At 39.4% G+C, this 22,252-nt stretch overlaps 1 protein-coding gene across 4 annotated transcripts in view; it reads right to left on the bottom strand.

The window, feature by feature from the left end:
* LOC135201657 (protein diaphanous-like) overlaps positions 1 to 22,252 on the bottom strand; it is a 316,869-nt gene that overhangs the window by 81,641 nt on the left and 212,976 nt on the right. For all 4 annotated transcript variants that reach the window (XM_064230760.1, XM_064230761.1, XM_064230763.1 and 1 more), the window contains one exon: positions 5,655 to 5,898. In XM_064230760.1, coding sequence (XP_064086830.1) covers positions 5,655 to 5,898 — 244 coding nt within the window. The remainder of the gene's footprint in view (positions 1 to 5,654; positions 5,899 to 22,252) is intronic.

The following is a 22,252-nucleotide window of genomic DNA, read 5'->3' on the forward strand; positions in this document are numbered from 1 at the left end:
ATATAAAAAATATTGTGGATTCCAAAAGATTTTGTGAAGAGAAATCTTTCGTTCTAGCAATTACTGGACTTCCAGTCCCTTATATCATGTGAGAGTTTTCACTTAAATGAATGAATATAGTAGTGGATGTTTGACCAGTTTTGACAAAGTACTTATGCTGTTTAATTCGTATTTCTAGATCCCAGTCTTTTTCTCCACTTCAAGAAAGGAGGGGGGGAGTGACAGTCTGATATTTGTATTGGCGGAAGGAAAGGAGTCGGAGACACAAGGAGTTATTCTCTCTTTCTCTTCATTATTATTCTCTATGTCTCAGAAATAATTCATATCTTGATGCTCTCTCTCTCTCTCTCTCTCTCTCTCTCTCTCTCTCTCTCTCTCTCTCTCTCTCTCTCTCTCTTTAAGGTATATTTGAAGTAGGATGTTATTTAAGGTATACATTTTGGAATCTGAACTTACAAGATAGGCAGTTATAGTGTTTTTAGAGGGATTCTAACTATTTACAGGGGGGTCTGGTACGCATCCCCCGCGAATATGGTGGGTCTACTGTATAGGAAATCAACCAACAACTTAACTTATATCCATTTCTATTCAGGCCATCACCTTAATATCAAAATATAAATTTTTTCTTCTATGTTTCAATGAGCATTGTGCATTGTCAGTCCCCAGTATCTGGATAAAAAAATCAGATACATAAGAAAAATAGGGACAGATTTATGTTATCCTTGACATGTTCTTAATATATTTGTTATAATAAAGCCCACAAAAAGTTTTATAGTGAAAATAACATGGAGAAAGAAAGAGACCCCTAAGAACATTCTTAGCCTGCTTACTTTAGTGGTTTTAAAACATAAAATCATTGTTAAAATCTTTTATTTTTGCTCATAATAACAGACTAAAAGGAATGCTACTAAAAATACCCTTAAGGAAAACAATATAATAATATATAAAATTCTGTATTTGGACTGCCCCTCTCTTTATATCAGCCAATCTAGCAAATTAAACAGCATGAGTATTCTGTCAAAAATGGGCAAACATCCCATGCTATATTTATTCATTTAACTGAAAATTCTCCAGGATAAATTGGACTGGAAGCTCAGTGATTGCTAGATCAAAAAATTTCTCTTCACAATATCTTTTAGATTCCACTTTTAAAAAGCTTACTTCCAGTTGTAACTTAACCTTTGTCCTGCCCGGGATGTATTGGTAAAATGCTCAAGAATCCCCTAAAAGATAAAATCACAAACTTATTTACAAATTAGTTACCTTACATATGTATATTGTGTATGTATTTGTATATTTAATATTTTGTAAAAATGTTCACCTTGCAAAAATTGCAATGGTTTACCAATTGGAGAGTTATGGAGTTGTACTTTTCTAAAATATTTTGGTGGCCAGTCACCTTTTTTAAATAACATTTTAATTGTCTTGTCCCTTCTTCTGAGCTGTTGGGCCTAATGTTTTGTAAAACCTCTTAACCCTGTTTTGATAGGTCTACTAATTCTTCAATTTTGTTGGATTCCAGGTACAGCAGTCCCCGGTTTATGAAAGTTAAGGCTTACGAAGTTCCAAAGTTACAACGCTTTTCAAATATATTAATCAAATATTATTTCCTGGTCTACGATGCATTTTCCAGGGTTATGACACATATGACCCCGATCAGACGGAAGAAATATGACTCCAAAAAGGAAAAATAATCAATATTTGAAAGTTTATTTGATAAAAAAGGCAATTAAAGTGCAGTTTACAGAGTTTTCAATACACCAAAGCATTAAAAGTAAGGTTTTCTTAGGATTTTTGACAATTTTCAACAATGTTTTAGTTTATGACACAGAGCAAGAACGGAACCCCATTGTAAACTGGGGAAAGCCTGTACATATTTTTCCTTTGTAATACCCATCTGTCCTTTATACCAGAGAAGTCCGTAAAAGTTAAGTATATCTTAGTTTTACAAGACCACTGAGCTGATTAATAGCTCTCCTAGGGCTGACCCAAAGGATTAGATATTTTTACGTGGCTAGGAACCAATTGGTTACTTAGCAATGGGACCTACAGCTTACTGTAGGATCCGAACCACATCAAGAAATGAATTCCTATCACCAGAAACTTGAGATCAGTAGAGCAGCCTGTAAGCTACACAGGCCAAGGACAGATGGAAGACTCTTCTTCCATAGTTCCAGTAACATAATTTGGCCCTGTCTCAAATGAAATTGCACCACTAATTGATTGATTGATTGATTGTGTATTATATCTGGCATCACATCATCTGGGTAATTGACACCGAAATAAATTAAATAGAAAAAAATAAATTTTTATTAAATTGCATATAAAAATATCAATAAATATATTATAAAAATTTTCTTCATATATAAGTCCTTACATAGACAATCTATGTATAATTTAAATTTGGTTGAGGAGGCCCGCCTCCCTCTTATAGATATATAACTGTTCTATATTACAATCCTTTCCAAGAATTGTAACTAGGATAAAATTACCTACTCTGTCACAAACCCAAGACAGGAACCTATGTCTCAAATTCAAGAATCTGGGACATTCAATCAACAAATGTTTCACAGTCAAGGGGAGAGTGCAGTTCTTGCAAAACGGAGGATTTTCACGAGACATCAAGAACCCATGTGTAAGTCTTGTATGTCAAATCCTCAATCTGCCCAACATCGTTTCTTGTCTCCTTGGCATATTTGGATATGACCAAGGAGACACTGATGACGTGATACTACGCATTTTTTGATTAGTTAAATATCCTCCCACTGGGACTGCCAACATTTTTTAACTCTCTGACCTACTAGAGGATACAAATCCCGATATGGTAGTAGGCATCTTATGGGTTCTGGCCAAGTGAACCTGCACCTGTTGCAATAAGTGTTATGACAGTGCCAAGTAGTGCACTCTTATTCCAGGCAAATTTCCCTGCTAATTCCCAACCATGGTCTGATCCAGCCTTGGCCAATATGCAACCCATAGCACTGTTGAACACAAGTGTGACTGCAACTAATGTAGGTGTACTACCAGGTACTCATCTCAATATCACATCTCAAATTTCCCAGGATGCCAACAATTCTGTGGCTACTACAGTGGGAGATCTTGCCAGGGTTTCTGTTGAACCTATGACAGAGCATGGGCACACAGCCCCTATGTGGAGAAGTCGTCATTTTAACTCAGCAACAAGAACTCCAGCTCCTCCTACACGAAGTAAATGGAAGGCTGAATGCATCAAGGGTCTAGACTTGCAGAGCTACTACTAAGAAGGTCGAGTGCATTAAACAACTGCAGAACTACAGCTGGAAAGTCAAGCACTGCAAATGCCTACAATAAGAGCATATGTGCTCTCCCAGCACTAGTCCCTAGCGCACAGTGCCATGTACATACAACCTATATCCATAGAGTGTAAGTTAGCCTATATGTGAAAATCTTACAATAGGCCTTGGCGGTTCCACAGCTTCACAACCAAGGCCCTGTCTTGCCCCTACCCCCATTTTTTTTGTTCATGTATTTATTCTTGTATTTTTGTGACAGACTTTGGCAGCCCCAGATTTGCTACCAGAGGGTCCATCTTGGCCCAACTATGTATTTTATTTATGTCATGTTTCATGCATGTAAGCCGGTCCCCAGTTATCGGCAGACTCAGTTATCGACGATCCAGTTTTAAGATGCTTGTCTAGAGTCGAAGCAGATTTTTGGCTCAGAAATGTGGCTATCTCTGGTTATAGGTGCCAATAATAGAGTATTGGCACCGATATATACCTAACAGAAGCACCATTAACCAGTCATTGGTGGCCAATTCTAGTTATCAGCACCATTAGCGATGAAAATACCAATTTAAAGTTATCGGCGGTTTTCACTTATCATCACGACATCAGAACGGAACACCCGCCGATAACCAGGGGCTGCCTGTATTGTATTCTTACCTTACCTTACAACGCCATTTATGATTCTCTTTGCTGCAATAGATTGCTTTGTTGCAAAATATCAAGGTTGGAAAGGTGAAACAGAAAGAAAACATTCCAGTTGCACTATGAATCAACTGTTAAGAGAGGGGGTGGAAAGTAAGATGGAAGAAAGAGCATAGAAAGGAGGTACAGTCAAAGGAATGCAAAGGATTGCAACCAGGGACTGGAAGAACACTGCAAAGAACCTTAAGTAATGCCTACAGTGCAACACATGAGATGCACTGATGGCTTTACCCCCCTAAGGAACCACCCCCCTAAATTTCTTTATCCTTTTTCTACACCCAAATGCCCTGTCCAAACCTACCTGGCAAACTCTGCGGAAGCACCACATCATTCTAAATAAAAGTGACAAACTTGCTATTTATTGTTAAATTCAGCCCTAGTAAACCAACCCACCTTTCTTTGAAAACATGAGTTCTTAATGCATGAACCTGTGTCCCACTCTCCAAGTCACTCACAGCCACCCCTACCCATTCAGTTATTATTCATCTTCAGAAGTACACCATAACAGTACCCATATCATTATCTCTTTTGACTTGTACATATACTTGTAAATAAATTAAAGTCGAACCCATGTGTTTCACTGGCGACCTTACCACTTTAGCTCTCTCCTTTTTTATATTAGTTTACGGACAAGGTTATACTACGATTAGGGCTTGGCTAGATAAATTATCTCCATTCAGGCCTCTGCCATTACAGGCTCTCATGATTAAAGGGTTTGTATAAAATTTGATTTATTGTAAACCCATAGTATTTATGTTACAGTTGGTCTGTAAAATGTTTCAGCTTTAATAAATGACTATCTATTCACTTTGTACACCATTCCTAGTTCCAATCACATGAGCTTGTAAGTTGGATCCCTCCAGTCAGCTTAGTCATTCCTCCAACATAAATTACCTTTCAGGCTAATGTTCAAATGAAAAACTACTTAGCAATAAAAACCCCTTTTTTTTAAATGGCAATACATTATTCAAATAAAATTTCCTGCCTCCCAATCACATTGACTGCTCACAACCACAGTCTACACTATGCAAAAGTGAGGCTCTTACCTGGAAACTAGGATTCATGGAGTATACACATGGTTTGCCAGTCTAGCCAGCAGAGGACTGTCTTTTCAACTGGCAATGGAGTGTCTAAAATTCATTATAACCATGAATGTGAGCTACTGTGAACTTGCAATGAATTTGTACTAACCAATTCTATTTACTTTTTAAGAGAATGTATATTTTTCTTTTCTGCTACTGCAATAAGAATAGGGTTAAATATAAACTGACAGCCAACTTTCACTAGCATAAATTACTTTAGCAACCATCTGAACCATATATGACCAACCAGTTTAAATTAAGTAGATTTTATGTATAAAAAAAAAGATAAGCAAGATTCATGGACCAAAAAATTCTTGTTATACTACCTGTAAAAGAATTTCCCATACCCAATAGCACAAAAAATTAAGCTGGTGAAATATGCTACAACTTTCAAAATGCTGAATGAACCAAATGTGCTATGTGGTATTACACCCTAAGCTTTGTCAAAAAATAAAAAAGAATAATCTACAAACCATAATGCCCATTAAATGTGCTGTACATCATAACACAAGTTTTATAAAAAGAACAGTAGTATATCTAATGTTTGCCATAGTTGATCAAAGGCTTTTTCAGTGTCTTCATAGCAAGATATGTGAAAGCTTACCTGTTGTCTTACCAGGCCGTCTTCTACGGCCTGCACCCATCACATCAAAGGCTTGACCCGTGTTTATTAGTTGCACCAGCTGATCCATGACCTCAGTATTGCTCTGATCATTAGTGACATCATGAAGTGCACGCTGTCTGGTATCCCTTTCAGCCCTCTCAGCTTTATCTCGTTCAGCCCGTTCTCGTGCTTCAATGTCTCGCTGGCGCTTCTCTTCTTCCTTAATTATTTGTTCTTTGGCTTTCTAAAAAGAAAACAAAATTTATGACTACAGTACAACAATTTAAAGTCTCTTGTCCATGATCTGCATACATTACAAAATTTTAAATTAAAAAGGTTGTAGTTTCATGTATATCAACAGTTTTTAACTATTGTATTACATAAAATATACAATTACTACTTCAAACCAAAGGAAAAACTTTTTCACATCTGAATCCACTTCATAATTCCTGACCATTCTTGCATGAAAAAGAATTTTGTTACAATCTCCACACAAAAACCCAGCTTACATTTCCCTAATAATTCTGTTAATATAGTTAATGTACCGTGTATAAGCAAAAGCACTCATTGTTCATACACACAACAAACCTTTAGTCTTAACAATAGGATAATCTTCTAGAGCCAGCTGAAAACCAGTTAAAAGACAATCAAAGATTGTAAAGCAAGGAATTTGTGGTATCTGGCAAATCATGAGTATACAAGGTGGAAGCTGGTCACCGACCGGGCTTGGAGCCTCAATACACGTCATTCTTTCTTTGACCGACTTGGAGCGTGGTTGCTCGCTGTTGCGCTCTCCTTCCCAAGCCAGTTTCTTTGTTAGCTGGTGATTTATTTGTGCTTTGCTTTCAGTGTATGTGTGAGAGCCTGCTTGTCTTTTTTCATGGATTCCACCAAGAGTTCTAGGCCCCCTCAACGTGTGTGTCCGGGAGTTCCAGTATTTCCATGTTCAAGGCTTTAGGCGTCTTCCATTACAGGCAGTCGCCAGTTATTGGCGGGAGTTCAGTTCCTGGGGGTGTGCCAAGAAGCAAAAACTGCCATTAACTAAAACTCAAGTGATTTATGCCGCCATAATGGCACTTATGGTGCTGATAACCGGTTATTGGCACCATAAGCACCCTTATGGAGCCTCTGTTAGGTATGGCACCGATAACTAGAACTCGGACTCTTGTGGTGCCATAAATCGCTCATTTCAGCGCTAGATTTCTCGTCTCCCCAAGTGGACAATTCGGCATCCCCTTCTTCCAGAATTTTTCCCTCTGCAACTTTTGATGCCCTGTCTCCTTCTTTTCTTCCATTGATTTATCTTTGGAAGTATCAGGAGTTGCACAGGATGATTTTGTGTGTACCGTTGGCCCCCCCTCTCTCGTGGGAGGTAATTTCCCTCCTGGGAGAGAGGAGGCAACTCCATTTTCTTACTTTGCTTCAGATACTGAATCGCACAGATTGCGGCTGTTTGGGCCTCCCCAGGCCTATGAGGTTCCCCTCCTTGGATGGCCTATTGTTGCATTTCATGTCTGTTAGCCATCCTCCTCTGGTAACCCTAGCAATCCCCCCCTAATCCAGGTCTCCACTACTTTTGCCCTCTTGTGCTGTCTCCTAGTGGGATGCCATCGACAACAATAACGCATCCTGGGTCACTGCTTATCTTGCCGCCAGTGAAGCCATCGATTCAAGCCACCATTCTGCATGCTGTGACATCAATCCCAGCATCCTCTCTGCCTATGATGTCAGCTGCAGTGTCATCTCTCCAACCGCCTGCAGATCCATTGGAGGCGTTGCTTCAAGTGATAGTTGATAAGCTGGAAAATGGTTTTACAAGAGGTATCCTGTACTTTCTAGTAAGAAGCATTGTAGGTAGAGAGCTCCTTCCCCTTCTCCATCGCCTCCCCCCTTCATTCTCATGTCAGATGTGTCTCCTCCCTGCAAATATGTTTGTGTTGGCCTTCACCCTCCTCAGAGACTTCAAGCTGATTCTTTGTCTTCTCAGCCTGTTCAGGTTTGCCACAATGATGATAAGGCTCCGATTAAGAGGTCGAAGGTGTCTAATGCTCAAGTCCCTGATCCTGCACCTTCTAGGAGTTCTCCTTTCCCAAAGACTGTTGCTTCTCCTGTTCTGCCTCCCAATGAACGTATTTGTAGTGATGATCATGAGGCTGTTTACAGTCGCGGATGTGAGGCAGTTTGGGTCCAAGACAAATCTCTCGGCCTAGTACGGCTTCCTCACCTCTGCGTGATGGGAAGGCCAGCCTTTCTCCCATGTACAAAAAGCCTAGGCTTTCTGGTTCTCGTTCTCCTAGGAGTTCCCACTTGCGTCGTTCACCTTCCAGAGTTGTGGGCCATGATTCTTCTCATCATGGCAGATCTCCTTCTCCAGGACACTCCCTCGTGCGTCATTCTTCATCTCATGACCATGTATGTGCTTTGTCACACGATTGTGTACACGGTTCAGCTCACGGCTGTGTATGTGATTTGTCGCTCGACCATGTGCCCAAGCCCTCTTTCACAGGATCATTCGTCATTCAGGGGCTAGTCCTGCTGGTGGAAAGTGTGACATCCAGCTTCCAAAGGATGTTTCTCCAGTGGCCTTAGGGAAGGATGAGGATCCTTTTCAGCCGTCTACTTTGCCTAGTCATTCTCTACTGCCAGAGCCAGAGGAGGGGGAGAGTCAAGAGTTTCTGTCTTCTTTTTCAAGAGGTAGGTGATCTCATTCATGACTTCTGTAATATTGAGGAGAGGACACAGGCTCAGTCTTCTATGGCCCCAAAGGGCATAGAGCCCTTACTTGGTCCAAGGCAGAGTGCTAGAGCTTTGTTTGAGCTCCCTTGTTCTGGGCATGCACAATCAATTTTGCAGCATGTTAATGCTTTGGTCTCAGGTTGTGATGGCTCCCTGCACTCTTGAAGTAAGCGTCCTTCTAGTCTATTGACAGCATAGATTCATTCTCCATTGCAGCTGCCAAAACCGTCCAGGGCGTCTCCATTCTGAACCTCATCATGCTGATAAAGTGGTTCAGCGTAGAAACATCTATAACTGGTCTCTGATAATCTGTAGCCTTTGGAACCAGGAAAATTCTACTATAAAACCCCTGTGAAGGACGATGCACTTCCTCCACTGTGCCCTTGTCCAACTTCTTCAGCACCTCATCCTGGAGAGCTAAGTACTTCGGAGAGCCTTGAGCATAAGTCAGGTTGAGGAGAGGTTGATCTGAGATACCACTACCCACTTCTCCTCTGCGTGGTATTGCCATTGGGCTAATGGCCCGCTAGCATCCCCCCACCTATGGCAACGGGAAGGGAGTGGTGCCCTTTCTATTAAAGATCCATCCTGCCCCTTCCTGGCTTGTAGGGGTCAAGGCTGAAAGGAGTGTTACTGCTGCTTAGACTTAGATGGGGCAGTAGGCTGAAGAGCACTAACAGATGTAGACTGTTTGGCAGACTTCCTTGGAGGAGCCCACCTACACTGCCTTGGAGGAGGAGGTGCAGGGCGAGTGTGAGCCTCAGACCTTGAGTTTGCCTGCTGAACCAGCCTATCCTTGGTATCAGCATGCCGTAGATATACTACTGCATTTTCTATTTGCTTTCTCGGAAAGAGAAGCTGCGATTCCAGGTCCCCATTATGAAGAGATGACAAGGACTCAGAATCCACTGAGCCTGCCACCTTCGACAAGGCCGCGTCTCTCCTAACCAGGAGCAGGTTGGCCCACAAATTAGCACTGAGGTGGCCCAGGTAAGAGATGACCTTAGCCCCAAACTGATAAAGGAGGGCGAGCTAACGGAACCTCCACCAGAGCGACATAACACTATCCTGGCCACTGCAGTAGACCGCAAGTCCAACCACAACACAGTCTGAAAGGCAGAAGAGGCAGCAGACTCCAGAGTAGAGGCCCCTTGAGAATTCAACAAAGGGCCCTCAGCCCTTACCTGATCCAGGGCCAAGCCAGACTTTAAACGGATCACATCCAAATAACGTGCCAAGGCATCAGTTGACCTTGAAGTACGTTAGTCGAATAGTACAGTGGAACCTCGGTTTTCGTACAATTTGGTCCCTTAAACTTTTTCTAACAAAATTTTGTCTCTGGTTTTGTATGTTTCCTCAGATTTTGTAAACTCAGAAACCCTCCTTTTGGGGCCCACCGCATGACTAGGTCGCATACCAAGCACCCAAACAAAGCATCCTGTGTTCTTTCGTGACCCATGCTGTTTTTACTTACGTCGTTTTTTGTGCTTTTGTACTTTTTTTCAAGTGCAACTGCTAAATAAGCCGTCATGGGTCCAAAGAAAGTTCCAAGTACCAGCCTTCTGTAAAAATGGCGAGAAACACCGTAGAATTTAAGAAAGAACTCACACCAAAGTGTTGGAGGGTGTTGCATGCCAATCACAGTAAGAAAATGCATACAAGTGCTGCTGCTAGTGAATTTAAGGCCAGCAGAGGCTGGCTTGAATAATTCTGAAAGTGAATGGGCAAACATAATGTGCTTACTTCAATGATTAAGGGGGCCGGCCGGCTAATGCCCTTTTTTAAGGACAGGACTTTGATATTCATACCACTTAATAAGGTGACTTGGGACATCTCCAAACCGCATATGATTTTCGCCTCTGACCTTCGGTTTTGTGACGCCAGGGAGATTTATCCCAAAAATAACCATTTTTCAAATGCTATCTCCTCCCTTGATATTTAATATTAAGACCTGGGATTACTACCATATGTAGACCTGATGTAGACCTCCAATCGAATGGAGAGTTTTTTTCTAAAAGTCATTTTTTTGCAAGATATGAATTTTTCAATATGGTAAAAAAATAAACCCTATAAATCAAGAAAAAAAAATTTATAAAAAAAATACGAAACAAAAATTGGAAAAAAGGGCTCTATTTGATTGTTCTATAATGTCTTTCTGAGTTATATACCAAATTCCAATGTTATAGCTTTAAAACTAAGTGAGAAGATAGATTTTGAAGGTCAATAAGTATAGTTTTGAGATACGGGCGTTCAAAGTTTTCCTTAGTATTTCTATAAAGACAATGTTAATAAATAATGATTATTATGAATGTATATTTCTTTTTTGTGTATTAATAAACCAAAACTATTTTATTTATCATAATTTAATCATAAATGATGATCCCTTTGCTCATATATCGCAGCCTGGGGCACTGCTTGAGGCAAGATGGGGCACTCCTTCCTACGCAATTCTCTCTCTCCCCTTCACTAACTCGGCTTATTACAGCGAATTTTCTTCTTCTGTATGTTAGCGAGATGTTTTCCTTGTATTTTCCTCTTTGGCATGATGAAATTCTTGCCCGAAACAAAGATAAACAAACGTAAAATGGAAGAGAATGTCAAGAGGTGAAACTCGAAGGCGTACTCTTTTTTTTACAAAGACAATTTAATAAATCATGATTATTATGAATTTCATATTCCATTTTGGGTTTTAAAAAACCAAAACTTTGTTATTTATCATAAATGAAGATCTCTTTGCTCAAAGATCGTCGTAACCTTGGGCACAGTGTGACGTGTGCTGTCAAGCAAGACGGGGGCGTTACTAAGCAACCCTCCACTCTCTCTTCACTAACTACGCATATATTATGATATTCTGTAATAATACTTGAGCGATTTTTCTTCGTCTGTATGTTAGCGAGATGTTTTCCTTGTCTTTTCCTCATTGGCATGATGAAATTGTTGCCGAAACATACATAAACATACGTAAAAGCAGGCGTATGTCAGAGGTGAAATGGAACGTGTAGACTACTCGAAGTCTGTGATCGCACTAAATCAGGACTGGACTTGGCCTGAAGTCTCCTTCTCGACTCGGGGAATGTCTACAGATGCCATTTCTCCCAATTTCTTTGACAATAATTATCAAAATTTACGATAATAGAGGAAATATTGCATTTTCTTGTACGGATCATGTTTTAGGCTTATTGAGTTACGTTAACTAATTACCCTGTAACTACGAAAGTAAGAGGAATTTTGACGAAATATTTTGTATATGTATTCTCAATTGCCATATGAAGCTCCATGAATTTTTTCATGACTTTGCATTTTTCGCCCTATACCTCCATATATAGGGGTTCCGGCCGGCCCCCTTAAGGACATGTTTACAGAGTGGAGTGATGTAAAAGATTTTGTGGTGAATTATCATCCAAACTAAGATGTTGTAATCTGTATCTCTAACATCTTTAATGACAATGCTGTGTTCCACTTTAGGCAAACTTTAAAGAGACACCAGAAACAAATGTCTCTGGACTGTTTTTTTGTGCGACAGGGGTCCAGTTAATCTCAAGCTGGTCCTAGAGCTAGTAGAAACAACGGGAAGTAACTGCAGATAGTGCCAGTAAAAAACAAAGAGGAGAAGTAACCCCAGATAGGTCCTTGATACCTGAAATCCTTCTGGAGGGGGACTCCCCTTCCAAACAATAACCTCTCCTCCTTCTCCCTCCGTATTCGCAGGGGATGCATACCAGACCCCGCCAGTGAATAATTAGAACCCGCGAATGTTTGGAACCCCTATAAAAACGCTAAAAACAGCCTATTTTGTTAGTTAAAACTCAAAAAAAACCCACTAAAAATTTTTATACTTGATTTTTTTAATAGTTTCATCACAAAAAGTGCATTGTATGATGAAATTGATAAAAAAAACCCCAAGAATTTGTGGATATTTCTCAGAAACATACCGTGAATGTGTGAATTTTCCGTGAATAATGCGGGGAAACGTTCCCAAGAGAAATCCGCGAATGTGTGAGTCCGCGAATCCGGAGAACGCAAATACAGGGGGGTCCACTGTAGTTACATTTACAGTATTCCTTATGGGAATTGCTTTGGTTTTCATACGTTTTGGACGCTGTGGGAGGTTCCAGAATGGATTATGTACGAAAACCGAGGTTCCACTGTTCTTCCTATGCCACACAAGAAGAGGGGGAGAAGCTTAGATGACCTATTATCGACTCTGCTGAGTCAATAACAAGAGCTGTTTGCACGACATAGAAGTGTCAGCAAAGGAAGGGCCACAAGTACAAATAGGTACAAAGGAATAAAAGGCAATAGAGAGGAAACTGAGTATAAGGAGAAGAGGTAATGTCAGAAATGAGGGAATAAATAATGATTTAGGGCAGGTAAATGATTGAACAACAAAAGTACTGATGCACGGTTCAGAAACTACCAAAGTAACTGGCCTATAGACCCTACATAACTAGTTGACATGAGCACTAACCTCTACTGAATAAATCTTTTGGAGAATGAGTCAGTAATGAGAGAATACATGGCAGAGAGAGTGAGATGGTGTAGGGCACAAGCCTCTGTCACAAGACACCTTGGTTCTCTTGCAGTGACAAAAGCCTACTGATGCATGGCAATCCAGAGGGTCAGGTATAGGCAGACAAAGGCTACATCATCTCTCTCTCCACAGAGGAAACAAAAAGGTTGACAACTATGAGGGAAAACACAATACTTAACCATAATATACTTAACCCTCTTACGCCGAAGCCCTAAAAATCAAAACCTCTCCTGTATGCCGGCGCCGGTTTGGAGTGAGCGCGGAAGCGGAAAAAATAATTTTTTCAAAAAGTCACAGCGCGCTTAGTTTTGAAGATTAAGAGTTCATTTTTGGCTAATTTTTTTTTCATTGCCTGAAGTTTAGTATGCAATCATCAGAAATGAAAAATAATATCATTATCATATGTAAATAATGCGATATATGGTAGCGAAAGAAAAAAAATTCATAGATAATTGTATTCAAATCACGCTGTGCAAAAAACGGTCAAAGCTAACGAGCTACTTTTTTTTTTTTGTATTGTACACTAAATTGCAATCCTTTTGATATATAATACATAGTAAAACAATAAAAGCAACACCGGAAAAATATTATCACAAAATGATGTACGAATTCGTAACGCGCGGACGTAAAAAAATGTTATTTTCAAAAATTCACCGTAATTCTAAATATTGTTCTAGAGACTTCCAATTTGTTTCAAAATTAAGACAAATGATTGAATATTACGATACTGTAAGAGTTTTAGATTAGAATTGCAGATTTCGACCATTTCGGACGAGTTAAATTTGACCGAATGTCGAAATTTTTATATACTATATATTTTTTTATATGCACATATTTCGGAGATGGAAAAAGCTACAACCTTCAATTATTTTTTATTGAATTTTTCATGAATTTGCACACATTTTGATATATGAAACTCCATAAAAAGGCTAATATGAAAAGGAGCAAATATTAGGATAATGCGATGTACGTATTTCGGAGACTTGCGGCCGCGAATCGGCGCGCGGAGTGAAGGTAAATATATTTTTCAAAAATTCACCATAAATCACAATATTGTTTTAGAGACTTCAAATTTATTTCAAAAAGAAGAAAAATGACGGAATATTACTAGGCCGTAAGAGTTTTAGCTTACAATTGCGTTTTTCAACTATTTCGGTAGAGTCAAATTTGACCGAACGTGGTTTTTTTTCTATTTATCGTGATTTATATGCAAATATTTCAAAAAAGAGAAAAGCTACAACCTTCAATCATTTTTAGTTGTATTCTACATGAAATTGCGCACATTTTCATATATAAAACTTTATGTAACAGCTAATTTTAAATGGTGCAAACATTTCGACAATCGCCCAAAAAAATTCTGATTTTTTCGGAAGAGTTAAAGCGCAAACGTAGGGAAAATGGTTTTTTTTTTTTTTCATAAATTCACCATAAATCGAAATATTGTGCTAGAGACTTCCAAGTCGTTTCAAAATAGAGGAAAATGATTGAATATTACTAGAATATAAGAGTTTTAGCTTACAATTGCGTTTTTCGACCATTTCGGTAGAGTCAAAGTTGACCGAAAGTTGAAATTTTTGCACTTAACGTTATTTATATGAAAATATTTCAAAACTGATAAAAGCTACAACCATGGATTGTTTATTGTTGTATTGTGCATGAAATTGCGCACATTTCCATATATAAAACTTTATGTAACGGCAAATTTAAAAGGGTGCAAACATTAAGACAATCGCACGAAAAAATTTATCGGAAGAGTTATCGCACGAACGTAAGGAAAAGGTTTTTTCATAAATTCACCATAAATCGAAATATTGTGCTAGAGACGTCCAATTTGTTGCAAAATGAAGGCAAATGATTGAATATTACTATAATATAAGAATTTTAGATTACAATTGCGTTTTTTGACCATTTCTGTAGAGTCAAAGTTGACCGAAGGTTGAAATTTTTGCACTTATCGTTAATTATATGAAAATATTTCAAAACTGATAAAAGCTACAATCATGAGTGTTTTTTTGTTGTATTTTAAATGAAATTGCGCACATTTTCATATATAATACTTCATGTAAAGGATAATTTAAAATGGTGCAAAAATTATGTCAAAGTGACGAAATAATTTCCGAGATATGTCACTGATACTTTTTAGTGCGATAAGAAAGAAATTCGCGCTTGCGCGCCTGCGTAGCGATTGTAAACAAAACAACGCCTTGATCCGTGAACTCCCAGCATCCCCCAAGGCGCGTGATACAAAAGTTTTGGGCTGGTAGGCCTATAAGTATTTTTCCGCGAATTTTTAAAAAAACTTTTTTGAGCCGACGTATGATACGTCCAATCGGCATACGGGAGACATTTTGACTCGACGTTTAATACGTCCAATCGGCGTAAGAGGGTTAATCAAGTGCCTAACTGTCGACAGAAATATACCATATCTTCAAGTTTAATATCCCTTTATAGTGAACCACACATGGAGCACAAGAAGATGAAGCATGGGTGAGAGAGGAATATCATCAAATGAAGAAGAAATGATAGATAAAGAACATATATGATCAGGCCCATCTGACTGTCTATGTAAACTAACAGCCTAAAGCATCTTTTGGTACCTCAACAAAATTATTTACTTCTCATCAGACCACACCTTATATTCTCCACTAAGAAGAAAATACAAATAAAAATGACATCCTTAAAATAAAATTAGATTTTATCTACACATATACTTACCAAGTAATTACATAGCTAAAGTTCTACTTTTGAAGCCAGCTTTAATTCTAAAAATCATAGTAACACTCTATTGTTTTTTGGTGTAAGTAAGTGGCCCACCCACATCCGAGGAAGAACAGGTACAATGATGCTAATGAGCTCAGTTCGTTTATGCTCTATGTTCATTACGTGGGGAGGAGGGAGGACTCTGATTATGTAATTACTTGGCAAGTACATATATATATAAAATTTAATATTATTATAAAAATGTCATTTTTATTTAGGTAACTTACCAAGCAATTACATAGCTGAATTGCACATTCATAGGGGGTGGGATTCATGGACATCTACTATTCCAAAGCATTTGTGAATGAAAATGAATTGAAATAGCCAAAGCTGGCAGTTTAGGAATGCTTGCTGTAACCTTACCTGGTGAGAGAGCTAGAGCAGGAAGATACTGCCTACAGTTGTTGCTCACCTTGTCCTGTAGGGACATGACTGCAGTGTCAGTGGGAACTCTGCGGTTAAGGAGTACTCCGATGACCGCTACAGTAAAGACCAATGCCCTTGGCTTGGGCTTGAAATGACCGTAACTAACCAAAAACTATTACCTGAACACCAAGTTAAAAACCAATACCCAACTGATTAAAAAGAAAGGACTGGTGGGTACTCCAGGTACCAAGTACCTCCAGGCTTCCCATAAACTCGTCAATCTTATACAAGGTGAGGAGATAGACAAAACAGAAGAATGACTCCCACCCCTCATTCCCTAGTACCATGCCAGCTGTGGAAATACTGTTTCAACTTCACACAAACAATGGTTTGCAAACACCCATTGACATTTCCAGTAAGTCAAATGAATGATAGAATCGAGAAAGAGATTTCGTTGAAAAGCCAGGGACATGGCAACAGCTTGAGTGATTGGCTTTTACCTTCAGCAAAGGTAAGGTTTCTCATGAGTCTTCAAGTGAGCTTCTACAATAGTGTCCCTCAAGAAGAAAGAGATGGCATTCTTCGACAAAGGCCTCTTTGTATTCAAACCATACACCACAAGTTACGAAAATCTCCACTCGTCTTTTTTATTCTCTCCAAGTAATATTTCAAAGCTTTCCATGGCCATAACAATCTATCTTCTTCCGATGGTCCAAGGATTCCTGTGAGGTTCTTGATGGTGAAGGATCAAAGGTTTTTATTCTTCACTAAGAACCCTAAGAGAAAGGAACATACTGCAATTTCCTGAGCAAACCCCACTTGCTTGTCAAGGGCTTGAATCTCACTGACCCTTTTTGCAGTGGCCAACACGTAAACTACACAATACAACCTCCCACTTCCTTGGTATTAGGTCATATTGCAATGGGTGTGTCTGACTAGTGATTTCTTTCATTTTATTGGGGCCTACTCTGTCCCACTGAAGTGGCCATAAATGTTGGATGGATTTCCTTATATCATGGAATGTATTGTGATATGGGACAGGGCATTTTCTTGGTATCAAAGTTTGTACTGCTTCCTCTGAACTCATGCAAGATCATCCCCTAAAGATCTTCAACACTAAGGGATGATCAGTATTGAAGACTTCCAGAGACTGTAAGGCACTTTGAGAGACATAAAATATTGTGCAGCTACACACTGGGAGTTTTGCAATATGTTCCAGTGCTACTAAGATGCTATAGAGTTCAGCTGTAAAGTTTGAGGTAACTGAAGGAAGAGCGCCTCTTCAGTTAAAAGATTCACTAAAAACTCCATAACTAGCAGTAAAAATAAAACTTGTATCTATATGTTCTGATGCATGGTCTAAAAATATTACCCTCATTTCCTCATCAGATGTATCCCTCTTTGCTCCACTGAAGTACCTGCAGAATTTCACAGCAGGCAACCTCCAGACAGGAGTACTGGGATATACAAAAGGAATTATGTGAAATTTTTTTATGTTTGTATCCTCTAAATTCCTATTAATTCTGTAGCTAAAAGGAGTGGGATACCTTGGATGACTTGGGAAGTCTTTACACTCCAAACCAGTACTGAAGTAATGATGACTGGCAATAGAGTTAAAGGGGTATTTCTTCTGCATCAACTAGATATTAGTGATGAACAGAAAGCTCCTGTGGCTATACGAATACCTGAATGATGCACTAAATCTAAAATTTTTAATTTAGATGAAGAAGCTGAAGAATATACTTCACAACTGTATGACAGCATTGAGGATTTATGGAGTTTTAGTAAAAGATTTCTATCAGCTCCCCAACTTGTGTGAGAAAGCACCTTCAAGATGTGTAGAGCTTCAAGGCACTATACTTTTATGTTTAATATGGGGACCCAAGTCAATCTACTATCAAAAACTAGGCCTAAGAAGTGCGCTTGTTCTACACGAGATTCTACGGCCATACAAAAGAGGTCTGGATCAGGGTGCACCCCCCTGATCCGACAGAAGTGGACAGCAGTAGTCTTGCTTTCAGAGATTTTAAAACCCTGTTTCTCAGCCCAACTTACTATTTTATTTATTGTTTATTGTAACTTTTTTTAGCTACAGTCATCCAGGTGGCAGCAAAGGATATTGACAAATCATCCACAAACAGTGTCTTTAGGAACTCTCTTGGAATAACAGCTGCAACACTGTTTATGGCCAGAGCAAAAAGTGTTACACTGAGAACACTGCCGTGGGGAATACCTTCTGCTTGGCACCTTTTGTCTGATAAAGTACTGCTAACTTTAACTTTAAAATACCTACGATGTAAAAATGATTTCACTAATAAAGGTAGTTTGCCTCGTAGACCACCAGTAAACCACCATTATGCTTAGTCCTGAGAATTCCATGTCTCCAAGCAGTGTTGTATGCCTTTTCTATATCAAAAATGTCACATGGTGTTGTTTGGAGGCAAACGCTTCACAGACAGGGGCTTCAAGTTGCAGTAAGATGTCCAGTGTCGAGTGAATTTTTCAAAAACCAGATTGAGGTGTTAGAATATTGTTGTACTCTAAATACCACATCAGCCTTACATTTACTATATTTTCCATCAACTTACCTAAGCAGCAAGTTAAATCAATGGTGTAGTAATTTGCTGGACAGAGAGGATTTTTTCAGGCTTAAGGAATGGTAACATGGTAGCTAATTCCCATATGCTAGGGTAGCTTCTTTCATCCCATATTCTATTGATAATACTGATTATATAAGTTTTATGTTCCTTGAAATGGGTTTAAACATTTCATAATGAATCTCATCTAGACCAGGGGCAGTGTTCTTGCTCCTAGGTAAAGCAGAGTCAAATTCCCTTTCACAAAAAGGCATACAGTATATGATCCAGCTTTGTTTGATGAAAAGTCAAGTACCTGTTGCTCTTCCATCATTCTTAAATGATGCCCTGGGGAACTATCTGATTTTTCAGAGACTTGAGCACTTCTGTGGCATCAGTGACATGATTATTATTCCTTTAAGTAATAGAGGAGGATTGGATGTAAATTTACCCTTAATTTTTCTTATTTTCTTCCAAATGCTGCAGACTGGTATTCTGCTGTTAATAGAGGATACATATCCAGTCCATTCTTGTCTTCTGGCAGCTTTCATAGCTTTTTGAAATCATGCCTTACACTGCTTGTAAATGACAACATTGTCCAAGGTGCAATGTCTATGGCACCTGGTCAATGATGACCTTGTAGCTCGGTGTAACAACCTTAAGTCTTCTGACCACTAGGGAACTGGCCGTCTCCTGAAGAGTCCTTTAGTTCGCGGAATTGAGTGTAGGCCTGCAGTATGGAATGTTCCACTGAGTACATCAATGGCATCATCTACATTTGGAAAATCTTAGCATCCCTTTCCAACTCACTCAAATCTTTGAATCTTCTCCAATTTGCTTTCTCTAAACATCATTGTGGTGATCTTGGGATAGGTGGACCATCATTGGTGCTGATTATAAATGGAGAATGATCACTGGTATGCCAGTCATCACTTGTTCTCCAATTAAAATCAACACTGCAATTGGAGCTACATATTGAAAGGTTCAATGCAGGAGACAGTGCCTGCTGAATGTGGTAGTGGGTAGGTTCTCCAGTATTAAGAAGGCCTATATCTTTATTTTCTATTATAGATGCCATCATATTCCCGTTTTGGTTTGATGTTACATCTTCCCACAATGGCTGTCTGCTATTGAAGTCACCAAGAAGAAATGGCTCTGGTAATTGCCATATTAAGTATATTAAGTACTCTTGCAAGACATGGTTATTGGGTGGAATGTAAAGGGAACATATAGTATATTGCCTTCTTAAATTAATTTGTACAGCCATAGCTTGATCACTTCTAAATCAAATTTGGTTCTGTAGTAAATATATTCCTTAGGACAAAGGGTATATTCACTTAGCATGGTCTCCTGCAAACATAGCCCTACAGGAGAATGCTCATAAAGCAAAAACTTTTCTTCCTCCTGCTTTGCTCACAGTCCTTGACAGTTCCACTGAATAATGGAAGTGAATTTATCTATGTGTGGGACCAACATTATGGTTCCTTTTTACAAGACTGGGAGAGCTCTTTTATCTACTAGGAGAAGGCATTTCAATGGGCAGTTTTGTTGGCTTCTTGGGGGGAATTATCACCTTCATAGAGCCAACATCTTTTCCTTCAGTGTCTTTGACACTGAAGGGTTTTTTAGTTTCTTCACTCTCCATTTCAATTGACACAGAGAGCAGAAGTGTTGCAGAAGTGTTCTCTAATGAGACCACCTCAAGTGTCTTGGTATTGCTGGCATTAACCTGCTCTGCCTCTAATGAGGCAGAAGCACCACCAAGGGCTGGCACTGGGGGACCAGCATCTGCTGGTTTCGTCCAATGAGGAGTTAGCACCAACAGAAGCTGGTACTGGACCAGCACTCCCTGGCCCCACCTCCAAAGAGGCAGATGGTGGAGGGTGTGTCTCAACTGACCCTTCAAATTTACTCACTTCAAACTGGTGTCTTTCTTGTTGGTTCTAGTGAACCTTGTTTTTACATTCTCATCATCAATTGATTCTAATGAATCAGTTAAATGTCTTTTTAATGATTTTTTTATTTGATTCTACCTTTGTGCTCCTAGCTTGGGTTTTAATTTGTCTCTTTCTTTTGGTTTCTTTGTTTTGCTACTACAGAGGCAAAACTTAGACCAGGTCTAACAATCTTTGCTTTGGCTGTCTCTCATGCTTCCATAAATGTTGTTCTTTCTATTACTCTGATTGCTTGGATTTCTTTTTTGCGTAAATAAACATCACACTGTTAAGATGATGATTCATGTCCCTCACCACAGTGAACACATTTAGGTTCCCTGGTGCACATACCATGCTCATCATCTCCACAGTTGACACAGACTGCAGGATTTTCTTGCAATTTGGATTGGCACGATTGTAGGGAGTGTCCCAAATGCTGGCAATGGAAACACCTGGGTCTCGGGATGTACTGCTTCATCTTATACCTATACCATGCTGCAGAGACATATTCTGGAAGTCTTAAAGCATCAAATGTCAATATTAAGGTAGGCTGAGGTATTCTATTATTATCAATCTTCTTTGACATCCTGTCCACCTTTATCAAACCCTGGTCTTTTAATTCTGTCAACAGTTTCTCCTCAGAGAAAGCCATCAACTGAGGGGCATAAATCAAACCCTTGCTGGAGTTCAGGCTGGAGTGGGGAGTGCACTCAACCGTAACTCCCGCAAGGTCTGACAATCCCAACGTAATGCTCTCCTCTGGGGAGATACTTTCTACTAAGAGCATATTACCAGGTTGGGGTGATATTTTTGGCTGTCTGCCACATTTCAGGATTTCCATGTGTACTTGAAATATGTCTATACTGTCACCTTCAAGCTTCAAATTCAAGTATTTATTGAAAGAATTGGGTACAAAAACCCCAGGCACTATTTCATACTTTTTATTTTTTTTTCATTGCAAATGGTTCCAGTGTGACAATACTGGAACCAGATGCTTTTTCTTGAGAATTCCTGGCCGTATTCCTTCTCACTTAGTTTTGGGTCGTCAACTGTGTCTGGCTGCATTTGGCCCAGAGGTACTAAATTGATCATGGGGACCGTTCATGAAAAATGAAGTTTAAAAACACTGCTGGTGATGACTAAAAAGGCACCATTGACTTTTCATGGGGCTCTGTTCTCTGCTAACGACACAAGTAGGAACTGACACCCTGATGTCCACCCCTTACCCTACCCAAAGAGGGATGGCGCCAACATATCAGAGAGGCACAAGTGTAAGCCTAACCTGCTAGTTGGGACCGAGACTATTACTAGAATACAATCATCCCCACTCTGACTATGTTGGTGGGCATACCGGGAAATATGCCAGGAGTCCTACCCTAATATAGGCCCACCTCTGGAATCTACGGGCTGATCTCAGGGATAGTTCCACCTTCAGGGAGTCAATATAGCATCATATTAACACATTTAACATCCAAACATCATCGGATTGGGTGACACTCCCAATCACAGTTCCCACATTTAGCTTTGAACACGAACCCCAATCCAAGGCATGATACCATTTCCTTTCATACAGACAGGAAATTTAATGAAAGTGGAAATATCCATAATATTTAAACCAAAAACCCTAGAAGCAAAAGTCATAGAGGATGGATAGGTAGATGGAAGGGAGCTGAAAAAATAAGCAGGAGGAAGTAA

The sequence above is a fragment of the Macrobrachium nipponense genome, chromosome 28 (genome assembly GCF_015104395.2).
Source record: "Macrobrachium nipponense isolate FS-2020 chromosome 28, ASM1510439v2, whole genome shotgun sequence".
NCBI classification, from domain to species: Eukaryota; Metazoa; Arthropoda; class Malacostraca; order Decapoda; family Palaemonidae; genus Macrobrachium; species Macrobrachium nipponense.